This window comes from Archocentrus centrarchus, chromosome 1 (assembly GCF_007364275.1).
Source record: "Archocentrus centrarchus isolate MPI-CPG fArcCen1 chromosome 1, fArcCen1, whole genome shotgun sequence".
In the NCBI taxonomy this organism is placed as follows: Eukaryota; Metazoa; Chordata; class Actinopteri; order Cichliformes; family Cichlidae; genus Archocentrus; species Archocentrus centrarchus.
The window spans coordinates 10,721,847-10,734,210 of NC_044346.1; the positions used below are offsets into that span (position 1 = coordinate 10,721,847).

Consider the following 12,364-nt stretch of genomic DNA (forward strand, 5'->3'; position numbering starts at 1 on the left):
ATTTTCAGAGGCTCAAAAGTAATCGGACAAACTAAAGTAATTTTAAATATAAGGATTGTTTTTAATTTGAATTACAATCCTTCAGAGTCATTGACTGCCTGAAGTATAGAAGCCACTGACAACACCAAATCCTGTTTCCTCCCTTGAGATACTCTGTCAGGCCTTAACTGCAGCCACCTTCAGTTGCTGCCTGTTTTGGGGGCTTTCTACATTCAGTTTTGTATTTAACTGCTTTTGCAGTTTGCTTTGGGTCATTATCCATTTGTACTGTGGAGCGCTGTCTGATCAGTTTTGCCCTCCACACCTCACAATTCATCCTGCTAACTTGTCATAACGTTGCCTCCACCATGTTTGACGGATAGCTTTGGATCATGAGCTCTCTCTCCCCTTCTGCATACTTTTCTCTTCTCATCATTCTGGTACAAGTTCATCTTGGTTTCATTTGTCCAAACTCTGCAGGCTCTTTTAGATATTTTATGGCAAAGTCTAATCTGGCTTCTTGAGTGAGTGTGTTTGCACCTCTGCATTTCATTCATGAAGGCGTCACTTGATGGTAGACTTGATACATCTTGATGATACATCTACCTCCTTAAGAGTGTTCTTGACTTGGTCTGGTGTTGTGAATTTTTTCTTAACCATGGAAATAATTCTGCGTTCATCCACTTCATTTGACTTCTGTGGTCTTGCAGGCCTTTTGGTATTGCTAAACTGTCCAGTGCATTCGTTATTTTAGGAATGTACCAGATTATTGATTTTACCGCTCATTTTTGCGGTCTCTGTGATAGATTTATTTAGGTTTTTCAGCCTCTTTCACTTGCATCAACATGTCTTTGGACCTCATATTGAGCATTCCAGTGAAAACCTATAAAATTAAAGTTCAGCACTTGGAATCAACACCAGATATTTTATCTGCATTTTTTTTTTTTAATAAACAGGAAACAGGCCTCACCTGGCCATGAAACTGTATAAAAAACTTGATTTCTAAACAGTGAAAGCAATACTTTAATTAAACCCTTTAAATTAATGCTGCACTTCACTCACATATTATTTACATGATTTAAAATTCCCTGTGGTTTATTTTATGTGTCACTGTCCAAATACTTATCGACCCAACTGTAGATACTTATACTGTAGTTTAAGCTACAAAAGCAACAGCAAAGACAATGAAATGTATGCATGTGTGTGCAGGTCTTTCAGAGTGCGCAGGAGCTTTTGCAAGGCTACCAGGTTCACCCAGAGATCCAGGCTCAGATGTTTGCTTACCTCTTCTTCTTCTCCAATGTGTCGCTGTTTAACCAACTGATGGATAAAGGTAGAGAAAAAAGCATGCACACACACACACACACACGCACGCTTCCATTAGACCTCCCTCCAGGTTTGTACAGTTGTGAATGTATATGAGAGAGACAGCCAACGAGACTGTGTCCTTGTCAGCATTTTGACAGGGGACTAACCCAGATTTGTCCTCAATGCCCTTCTCCTATCTGCATTCTGTTTCTCCCCCTTCTCTTCCTCTTCCCCCTCCTCCGTCTTGCCTTCCTCCTTTCCATCTGGCCATCAGGGGGTGAGACAAAGAAGAGCAGAGGTGGGATTGGGTGGAGGCAAGAGAGAGGAGATAGAGCAAGGGAGGAGTGAAAAGGGGCAGAGTGAAGGGTAAAGGGCTGGAAGGTCATTCAGTTGTTGTGATGACTTCGCTAATAGGCTCTTACCTTTTTTTTAAAAAAAGAAAAAAGTCATTTAGTGCCAGCTATATCTGCATGTCAGGCCACCTATCCTCCCCCCCACTTTATAGCTTTTGTCTTACACACAGGGACACATACACACACTCAAATACATGCCATATGTCTTCATTAGCTGGTGGAAACAGGAGAGATCATGTCTGGCAAAGGCAGAAGGAGAACTACCTTTAATACATGCAGGGCTACACCGTCCCCCCATCCGCCTCCCTCTCTGTCTGGCTTTCTCTCTGCCTCACTCCCATTTTTGTCGCTCATTGATATTTCTCTACTGATGGTGTCCATGGTAACAGCGAAGTGAGTTTGTAGCAGGTAACGCTGACGTTTGCACTGGGTGCTCTGCAACCCACACACACACACACACACACACACGCGCACGCACATATACATGCATAGTCGTTCACATTCAGCTCAACATTCAAAAACCCTACATTCAGATTGCTTCATAATACAGCTGAGGAAAAAAGAAAACCAAGATTAGCAGATATAAAATGGTGGAGGCGATCATAGTGAAATGTCACCGTGCTAACAGATCACAATAATTAGCATTTTTGTTATTTGTTTGATTTTTGAGTGTACGGTGACTTTTCTGCATTTGTAAAAAGATCTATAACACCTTTTGCCACGAGGTTAAGAGATGTCTGGTCAGTTTGCAGTGCCTCTCACATAGATTACTGTATGCCTAGACATAAGCCTATTACAGGGGAGGGTGTGTGTGTGTGTGTGTGTGTGCATCCAAAGCATATGGCACAAGTTATGTGTGTGCGCAGTCAGCAGATAATGCTACCAGTTCACTGTCTGCCTGAAGCTTCCTGTCGTGTGCTGCTTGTAGAGATTTTTTGGGGACGTTTTCAGTTCATGACTGATTATTCCACCCTGAGCATGTGTATGTAGCACCAAGTCCTGTCAGTAAAAACCATCAGTTCCTTTTTTATAATCTTTTGCTGATGTTGTGCTTGTTGTTGTCTGACACATAAACCTTTATAGCAGGTTTATTTTTAACTATTAGTCACAAGAAGAAATCGTTTTTGCAAACCAAAGAGCGTTTTATTAACCCTTTAAAGCCTGAACCATGAAATAATTACCAGCAAATTTAAATTTTTTTGAAAGTGGAGTGCTCATTGAACCTTCTGATAAATGGAAAAAAAAATCAAATATTAATTTGCATATATAAGTATTAATTTGTATCATATTTGTTACATGAACCTTCCAAAAGTTTTTTGGGGTTAAAAGATTAAAATGATGATGTAGAACTTTCAAAAACACAAAAACTCATGTATCAAATATGATACACTTTAAGGGTTTAAGGGTTAAGCTTGTCTATATTGGGGACTTCTGAGTTTTGCCTTGACACCGTCTTTTTAAAGTGAGTTTAGGAATGCAGATCATTTGACAGGTCCGTCCTTACAAGCAAAAGTTTGAGATTTGCGGTCAAAACATTGACTGTACGTTAAAGATGGACAGTGACGCGGTGGTTAGCGCTACTGCCTCACATCAAGAAGGTCCTGGGTTTGAATCCACCATTTGGCCGGGACCTTTCTGTGTGGCTTTTACACTCCCCATATTTGCGTGGCTTCTCTCCGGGTACTCCAGTTTCCTCCCGCAGTACAAAGACATGCAGTTAGGTTAATTGGTGATTGTAAATTGCCCATAAGTGTGAATGGTTGTCTGTCTCTCAGTGTTAGCCCTGTGACAGCCTGGCGAACTGCCCACTGTGTACCCAAATTGTTAAAAAAAGCTTGAAAATGCTACAAGCAGATTGAATGATGAGAGAAGGAGATCGGTTGAGTTAGTAGAGGCTACTGTAAGATCTGTATTTTGTGCTTATTTTGTATTTGTGCAGGGGAAAAAATGTCTCCTTTTTTTAAAAAAAGTGGAACTGTTCAAAGGTCTTTCTGTTGGGAGTCACTGTAGTTCACTTGGTTGAACAGATTACCCGTGTACAGAGGGGCAGAGCCTGAGCTGCAGCGTCCCAGTTCAAGTCCACCCCAGACTGCTTTCTGCATGTCATTCTCCCTCTCGCCCCCCTACCTCCTGTCTATCTTACACTGTCCTAATAAAGGCCAAAAAGCCACTGACAGTGGTGAATGGCATCTTATTTGCCTATAGGCAGATATCAGCCTATTATTGCAGTCATTTGGCCGATGTTGGGCAATATTAGGCTGATAAAACTGTGCCTTCCTTGTTATTGCAGCGTTATTGCGTATACATTCCTATTTAGATTTACTGTGTTTGAATCCAGTATTTAAATTAATTGCTGTTTGTCAACATGCTGACTGCAGATTAAAAAGAAGGTTTTAAGTACATCTTTTCAATTCAGTTTTATTTATATAGCACCAAATCACACCTCAAGGTGCTTTATATTGTAAGGTAGATTGTCACGCCTACCCTGGTTTAAATAATAAGTAGTAAATGCATTACGGCTGCAGTAAGGTAATGAAACAATGGGATGCCAGCTTCACAAGTGCTAGATTTATAGTTATCGCCTGCTTAACTTGCCACAAAAGTTCCTTTCAGCTCTTTGATGTGCCGGAGAGAAAGGGAAGGATTACACAAGCAGGAGCTCAGTCAGCTGAGCCCTTCTGCAGAGGTGCATTTGTATTCTGCGAGGAGTAGGCGGTTGCTGGCTGTTGCTATTGTTCCACCTACTTCAATCACAACTTAATTAAAAATTAATGTCTGCATTGCTGTACAACACACATGCACACAGACACAAGTGGTTTTTTTACACATCTTCAAAAAAAAAAAAAAAAAAAAATCTACTGCAGTGTTTCTGATTAAAAACGCAAACCCTTCCTTGTGTGTGTGTGTGTGTGTGTGTGTGTGTGTGTGTGTGTGTGTGTGTGTGTGTGTGTGTGTGTGCCTGCGCATGTGTAGGTCCGTCTCGAGGTTGGTTCCAGCGGTCCAAGGTGCTGCAGATTCAGGCGTGTTTGAGGATGGTCATGGAGTGGGCGAGCAGGTCTGGTCTGGGACATCTGGCTGAAAAATTTTTCACCAAACTCAACAGCACAGTGTCCGTATTAGCCACACCCCCACAACAGCTCACTCAGGTAACACACGGGGATTTGACCTTTTTGTTTGTACTGGTTTTTTTTGATGAGCTGCACACTGTTAGAAGTAATGGGGTGGGAGTACTTGGACACAAACAGAAAACCTTATTATATTATAATTAATTAAGTTTAATGTCAGTCTGAACAAGGACAGTTTGCCTCAAATATTCTGCGCGCATCTAGTAGGGCTGTCGTAAATGAAGCAAAGTGATTGATCAGCTTTTGATGAATTATGTCCTACAAAACTGTGCCAATAAACTTGTGACTCCTCTGACGTCTTCTCTTCTTCTTCAGTCTGTGATTAATTTCTGCTCTGTGTCTGCAGTTGGGGTGGCGGGCGCTGTCCAGTGAGCACCCGACTCTGAAACCAGTCCAGCTCCACCGGATTCTCACTCAGTACCAGCTCACAGCAGAGATAGGCCCTGTTCCAACATGGCAACCCAGCAGCGAGGACGAGCCGTACATATACAGAACAGGTACATGTGTTTGTGGTCAGAGACACTGACAAGATTATGGCAACATGACACCCTCATGATATGAGTTGGGACAATATAGGTAGAATAACTAGTCTGAATCTCATGAGTTCATTGTTGGAAGCCTGTTACTGTCATGCTAAAGGTCATCATGTAATAGTATACAGGGGTAATTGGGTAGTTGGGCAGCTTGTAGAATGAAGGAGAAGATTGAGCAATGATAAATACACATGAATGAGAGCGTGGATATTTGCTGCACCAAAGTCTGCATTAAACCAGGACTCCAGCTCATCATTATTCAGAATATGATATTCTCAGTGCATGCAAAGCAGAGACCTCTGGTTATTCAAGTTGGATATGTACAGTAATTTGCTATAAGCTGCTTCTGATCACTTGTCATCTACTTTTGGTTTCTGACTGGGTGAATTTGCTGTTTTTAATTCCCATACCGATACCGATATTTGGCAATTTAAAAATCTGATATATCAGCCGATATTTTTTACTTATAGACATGAAACAAACAGATTTCCCTAACATTTGTTATGTGTCATTATTTATGAGTCCTTACTCAAGTAATAGGACAATGCAGTTTAAAAATAATCTTGTTTATTGTCACAGGTGGTAGATTACTTGTTTACACTCTGCCCGACTGTTTTGATGAGCCGGTTGTTGCGTTTGTGGCATTCCAAACGTGTTGCCAACAGGGAAGTTGCAGAGTGCCCTCTAGTTGGCAAACTAGGCAACATCAACACTCATAACAAGGCCTAGGTCATCTCTTTGCTTTTTAAATTTTCATTTATTGGATGGTATAAATGCCAGTACCAATACGTCAGCTGACATTGGCCGGCACTAGTGATGAAATAACAAATCAGTCAACCGTTCATAGTAGCTGTGCCAGATATTTAACATATATGATAGACCATCATTACATTATTTCATTTTTTGGCCTGTTTTACAAACGGCTTTGTAACAAAAGTAGCAAAAATGGTATCGCCATAATTAATACTGAGTCAATACTGAATCACAGTGATATAACACTTTTACTCATTGACTTTGGAAGCTTCTTAAAACTTTCAAAACAAAATTGTTGTTTTAATAGTAGATTTTCCAGAACTGTGTAATTCAGCTGAATAAAATAAGAAGCAGCTACTTTCAGCTGTTCCCTTATTCACAAGGGGTCACCACAACGGGTGCTCCGCATGAGTTTTTAACGCCGGATGCCCTTCCTGATGCAACCCCAAAGAGATTTGTGTCTCCTCCCGGGGCTGAACTGGAAAGCTTTCGCTTGTTAGGTGAAGGTGTGAACCAAAAAGAAAAAATAGGTTTCCCTGCATATGATTTTAGCTCTGGGTTCACCAGAAACTGAAATGCAAGATAAAGGGGCAACCAATCCAGACCTGTAAGGATTGGCTCCCCCAAGTTCATGCACCAACTGCACCACATTCGCCTGCTGGTCAGTGAACAATCCAACACTTAGTGGACTCTATGGAGCAAGAAGAGATATGCACCAAATTTGTTATAAAGAAAACACAATAGTTAATAGACAAAATTGTAATTGAAAATAAAGATTATTAATGACCCAGTCATACTACAAAGCATTTTCAGGTTGCTTGAAACCAGGATGAGAACATCTTTAGAAAGGTGAAATGTACAAAAACACAAACAAATAACTGCAATACTTCTTAAATCCAACACTGGATACTACCTCGCATTTCAGTGAACTATGTGTTTTGTTTGGAACTTAGTTGAGTAAATTCAGTACAGTTAATGCTTACCAGCAGCCAGCGCTATTTATACTAATTGTGCGTCATGTATAGAATATGTAGTCCTGCAAAACAGCAACACAGATTTGCGTTAACATCAGTTTTTTTGTGTTTCCAGTCGACCTCCTGGAGAGCTTTGAGAACCACCCTCCCATCGTGCTGCCCAGCGCGGGCTTCAGAGTGGACCTGGACAGCGAGTGTGTAGAAGACAGCATCTACAGACAGCTGCTCTACATCCGCCACTACCTGTGGGGGCTCCGCACCAAGACGCAAACGCACACCAACACTCCCAGTGTGCAGACACACTCCAATGGAACCAACACAGCTGACTGGCCAGAAGTTCAGGTTCAGAAAGACGGACACACACACACACGCAAATACACACACCTAGCAGTAATCCAGGCCATGTGCCTCAGCAGCTGTGGCTGTTGAGGAGTTCCTCATAATCCCATAAATGAAAGACAAAACCCTCTATTCCAGCCAACCTACACACACACACACACACACACACACACACACACACACACACACACACACACACACACACACACAAACCTAGACATGGTTAAATCATGGTTAATCTGATTAGTCTTTAGGCTGTCTAATTAGTGGGAACGGCTGACTAGACCATAATCCCTAGTGTTACAGCACCCTCATATGTACACATACCTACACAGAAGAATATACATTCAAAAGTATGCCAAATGGAACAATCTATACAATGACTATGTATTCAAACTTTGATCATCTCTAATTGATGTGTTTTTATCCAGGAGCAAAGCTTCAGGCACACATATGCTTGTATGTGAAAGAAAAAAGTAATCTTAGTTTTTCCTACAGTGCATCCTCACTTTAGTTGTCAGATTATCCTCTAAAGTCTGTCTGTCCCATCTAAACACAGAGGGAGCTGCTACCTCCGGGCCACAGTAGTCCCCGTTCGGGGGGTCCTGGGGACGATGGGACAGCAGAGCCAGGAGAAGAGAGAGGACGGGACAGACCCTCAGGCCAGTCGCACACACACAGCCTCAGAAGGAACGGCACCGTTCACCACCCTCGACCGGCAAATCCAGACCCATCCTGCCTCCTGACTCCTCCCAACACCCCCCTGTATCCAGAAGGAGGAGGTGGCGGAGGAGGAGGGGGGCCTGTGCCGCATATCAGCACCAACGTCCAGACCAACGGCTGCACCAGCAGGACTGTGGCTGAATGTAAAAAGACCAATGGACTCATCACCAATGGACTGGAGGGTAGGCTGTGCTATTTACAGGAGGTGGACAAAATAACAAAACAAAACAAAACATAAGCAGATTTTATTTTTTCCAAATCCAGTACATAAAAACACAATTCATGGCCTCTAAAAGTACCACCATATAATCAGAGCTTATGTCTCACAAAAAACAAACATATGCTTCACACAAGCTGAATTTTATTATTTTTTTTATTAGGGCTTTGTACTGAATTGCATAAGGTGGTGTTTTTGTTATTTTTATTTTGTCCACCCCAAATGTGCAAGTTTAAATCATACAGTTCATTTTTACACACTGAGAATGCTCCAGATACTTTTTTATTAAAATTCAGCAACAGTGCAGATGCCTCGGCAGTAGACACCTGCAGATATTGACAGCCATTGCTCTCGTTTCCAAAAATTTGAAATCTGTGCACCTCACTGCGGCAAAAATCATTATTAATTAAGGTCACACGAATCCAGACTTTGCTGCGGCACTACGCTCTCTGCATAACAGAATTAATGAAGAAACACTGATCAGCCATGTCACCACCAGTAACCTGTCACTCAGTTTTTGCATGTGTACGTGTTGTGGATAGGTTTATCTGCACACTATTTTTCAGTGTGGCATGTTAATAGCGCATACATTGTAATACTGCTCAATTCAAAACAGCTGTGGATCTGCATTTCTTCATGCCCTTTCAGTGCAGACTTAAAATGTGTGCAACAGTTGATCCCATTTAGTGTAGTGAGTGTGACCTCTGCAGGCAGAAGCATGCGTGTGTGATAGAGCAGCTGCACCTTTGCACGTGTCTGAGTATCTGTGTTTCTTCTGCATAGCAAGTCTTTTTTTTCTGTTTGTCCAATCCCATAGCAAGACCCTGTGTGTCTGTGTGTTTTGTGCCTTTGGGTGTCTGTGTCCTCTGCAGGGTGTATTAGTGGGTGTGAATTCCCTTTCCCTGTATCCTCCCATGGCGTCCATTCCCTTCCTGATGACTTGTGTGTGGTGTTTGTAGTGGAACTGGACAAGGGACCCTACGGACTGGGCATGGGACTCATAGACGGCCTGGTAAGTCAACAGTCAAACACGGCTCTCACCTTCTATCGTGTTTCAGTCATGTATTTTAAACTGTTCGGTCACTATTTTTGCTAGAAAATTTATGTTTAAAAAAAGGAAACATTTAAGTTTAAAATGACAGATCCCAGTTAACCAGAAAAGGTTCACTGGTACTCATGCTGTACTTACGTGCAGTTCATAGTTTAAATCAGTAGTAAGTTGCAGTTAATAGTAAGGCGTTATGCAGCTTTAATGGACACCTGCCTCTGGCCAAGTACTTTCCCTGGCTGTGGTATCAATCGATTTCCATTGCCTTCTCCCTCCTGCAGCACACTCCTCTCAACGCTCCAGGCATTTACATCCGGACTCTGATCCCTGATGGGCCGGCCGCAACTGACGGCAGACTGAGAATCGGAGACCGCATCCTGGCGGTGAATGGGACCAGTCTAATAGGAGCAGACTACCAGAGGTAAAGTTACAGTGGAGCTGTCTGTCAACAGCTGGTGGAGATGAATGATACCTCTGAGTTATATTGACATTAATGACAATGGCCAGTCTTTCCACAATGCCACTGGTGTCAGCCTCTTAAGCCAATTGATTACTTTGATTGGTCCAAGCTCAGACAGTGATGCCCTGTTATCCTTACATTTCTGCTGAGCGCCAAGTAACCAGACTCTGTCCTTCTCCCTCCACTTCCTCCTGTCTGTGCCATACAGCGCGGTGGATCTGATTCGTCTGGGAGGGGGTCGACTGCGTTTCCTGGTAGCCAAGTCCGACCCGGAGGTCTCGGAGAAGATCAGTGCCTCTTCCTGCTGATCACCTCAGCCTCCCAGCTAAGACGTGCACAACACACTACACCGGACTGGAGATAGGAACCGACGAGGAATACAGATGTGTGCACTGACAAACAGGGTACACACAAACCCACACCCAAAGGAGCCTCATGAAATATGAATGTGAAACCCAGCGTGTGCACGGCACAAAGCCAAGCAGATAACACTCCACGACTCCACTGAACAGCTGCCATACCTGCTTCCCTCACGCAGACCCCTACTGGGTTTGCGTAACAGACATGATCTTAAACCCTCTGCGACATCAAAGGAGGCCGCAGCGTGGAAAGTTGCCTAATTAATCAGCATTTGAGGTGGGTTAGGTCTAACCAATCAGTATGCAGTGTGAGGCGGTTTAAAGCACAGCAGATTCTCATCAGTCGAGCCCAGAGGCTTGTGTGACTTCTGCCAACGGTATTTTAGAGTTGTTTCTATTAAATTCCAGATGTAAACAGCACGACGCGATGCCTACCCACCTCTCAGAGTGAGAGACTGAAGCAAGTGGACACAAACTGAAGACGTACTTTAGAATTTTAAAAGCATTTTCAGACAAATTGAGCCTCAGTGAACACCTGAATGTTTTGTAAATCTATTTGTTAGCGAGCAGCATCACGTCTACGCCACTGACGCAACTTTGAGAACGAATGTTGATTTTTGCACTGAAGAGTTGAAGAAAACGACGGAGGCAGCAAACTCAAAAATTACAGGACCGGTAACATTGTAGCTGGGCTTTACCTCCGGGGGGAGGGGGCAGTAAGAAGAACTCTTTGCAGTACTAAGCTGTTGTGCGATTTTATTAACAACCACATCATCAAGGCAACATGCTTCACTCCAGACTTCCAGCTGTACGCTTGCAGTGTGTTTAAAGGCGGCATAAACAGCTGTTTGTAAATATTATTCGGATGTTCAAAACAAACTGCAACTCCATTTTTTTTCTTTTCCTGAAATATACTCAAGACAGGAACACTAAGACTTACAGATGGAGAAAAGGTAAAAATGTGGTTATTGGTTGTACTTTTTTTTTAAGTTATGTATTTATTTTGAACAGGAATGTATGATCTGTGCAGTGAGGAATGTTTGTGCATATTAAATAGTTAGATTGTTCAACAAAATTACAAAAAGAAAAAAAATGTTGTAGCTATCCATGCAGACTACTCTTTGTACTGGTTCAAAAACTGAGATACTGGTCTAAGATTTCTGCCTGAAATCAAATACAGTGGCCCTTAATGTAAATTTTTGCATTGAATAAAACACATTTAAAACTTTTAGCAGCAGTTGATTTACAAGGCAAAGCATCCCAGCTGCTCTGGATAACACACTATGGTTATGGCAACATTTTTTTTCGCGGGGGGGCGGGAGAAAAAGCACAAAACCAAAATCTTAATATCAAACATCTGCCTGTTAAATATCACCAGGTCTTCTAAATGTCAGTGTGGCTTATTAGGCTCCTTTTTCAAAAAGTTTTTAATTCAAAACCTGGTTCACTGCAATTAAAAAAAAAGGATGATTAGGCTGCAGTTGATTAGGAAAACAAACAAACAAACAAACAAAAAGTATCTTCTACCTCCTGTTCTTAATCACTTTAGCTTGATAGAAAAACATCACAAGATGATGAAAAGATCCAGAGAAGCCTGGAGCTCAGAGAGTGCTTGACTACACTTACAAGAGACTCCTTAATGTGACAGTGGATGTTAGCGTCGTTCTGCTGTGTAAAAACTACAGTTTTCCAAAGATAGACAACAAAAAGCGCAGCTTGAGATATTTTTGCCCAACAGGGGGGGCAAATACTAAAGGCTGTGATTTTAAAGCAGAACTAACAATGTCTATAAAGTGAAATGAAATGTTTGACAAATTGAGATTAGTTGTCCGGCCTGCAAAATTTCTTCGTGCTGGAGGGATGATCCAGCCTTTATCGAGGCTTTCTGTGGCTGAAGTGAAATTAAAGATAACTCTGAAGGCTGCAAATTTAGCAACAGGCAAACTGAGTTATGTTAAAGCTAAAACTCACCTTAATCTTGCAAAGCAGATGTTATCACAGCAGCCTAATGTTCAAAGTTCAGCCGTGCCAATTATCAGTGTGTCCATCGGTTATGAGACAGGATCATCTCATTTCCTTTCACGAGGAGCCAGCGTATTCTCCGTTAAAGGAGGTTATAAAGGAAGCATGGAAACACCTGTTCTTCACATCATGTAGAGCAGGGATCCTCAACTCCAGGCCGCAAGGGCCGGT

General features: G+C 42.2%; 1 protein-coding gene across 6 annotated transcripts in view; it reads left to right on the forward strand.

Moving 5' to 3' along the window:
- The window catches only part of radil (Ras association and DIL domains), a 33,851-nt gene extending 22,449 nt beyond the window's left edge, over window positions 1–11,402 (forward strand). For 5 of the 6 annotated variants that reach the window (XM_030738942.1, XM_030738949.1, XM_030738936.1 and 2 more), the window contains 8 exons: window positions 1,189–1,312; window positions 4,614–4,786; window positions 5,112–5,262; window positions 7,141–7,367; window positions 7,924–8,269; window positions 9,177–9,316; window positions 9,634–9,773; window positions 10,021–11,402. In XM_030738942.1, the coding sequence (XP_030594802.1) occupies window positions 1,189–1,312; window positions 4,614–4,786; window positions 5,112–5,262; window positions 7,141–7,367; window positions 7,924–8,269; window positions 9,177–9,316; window positions 9,634–9,773; window positions 10,021–10,120 (1,401 nt within the window). In that variant the 3' untranslated portion in view covers window positions 10,121–11,402. The remainder of the gene's footprint in view (window positions 1–1,188; window positions 1,313–4,613; window positions 4,787–5,111; window positions 5,263–7,140; window positions 7,368–7,923; window positions 8,270–9,176; window positions 9,317–9,633; window positions 9,774–10,020) is intronic. The other variant, XM_030738966.1, reaches the window with a different exon arrangement.
- The last annotated feature ends 962 nt before the right edge of the window (window positions 11,403–12,364 follow it).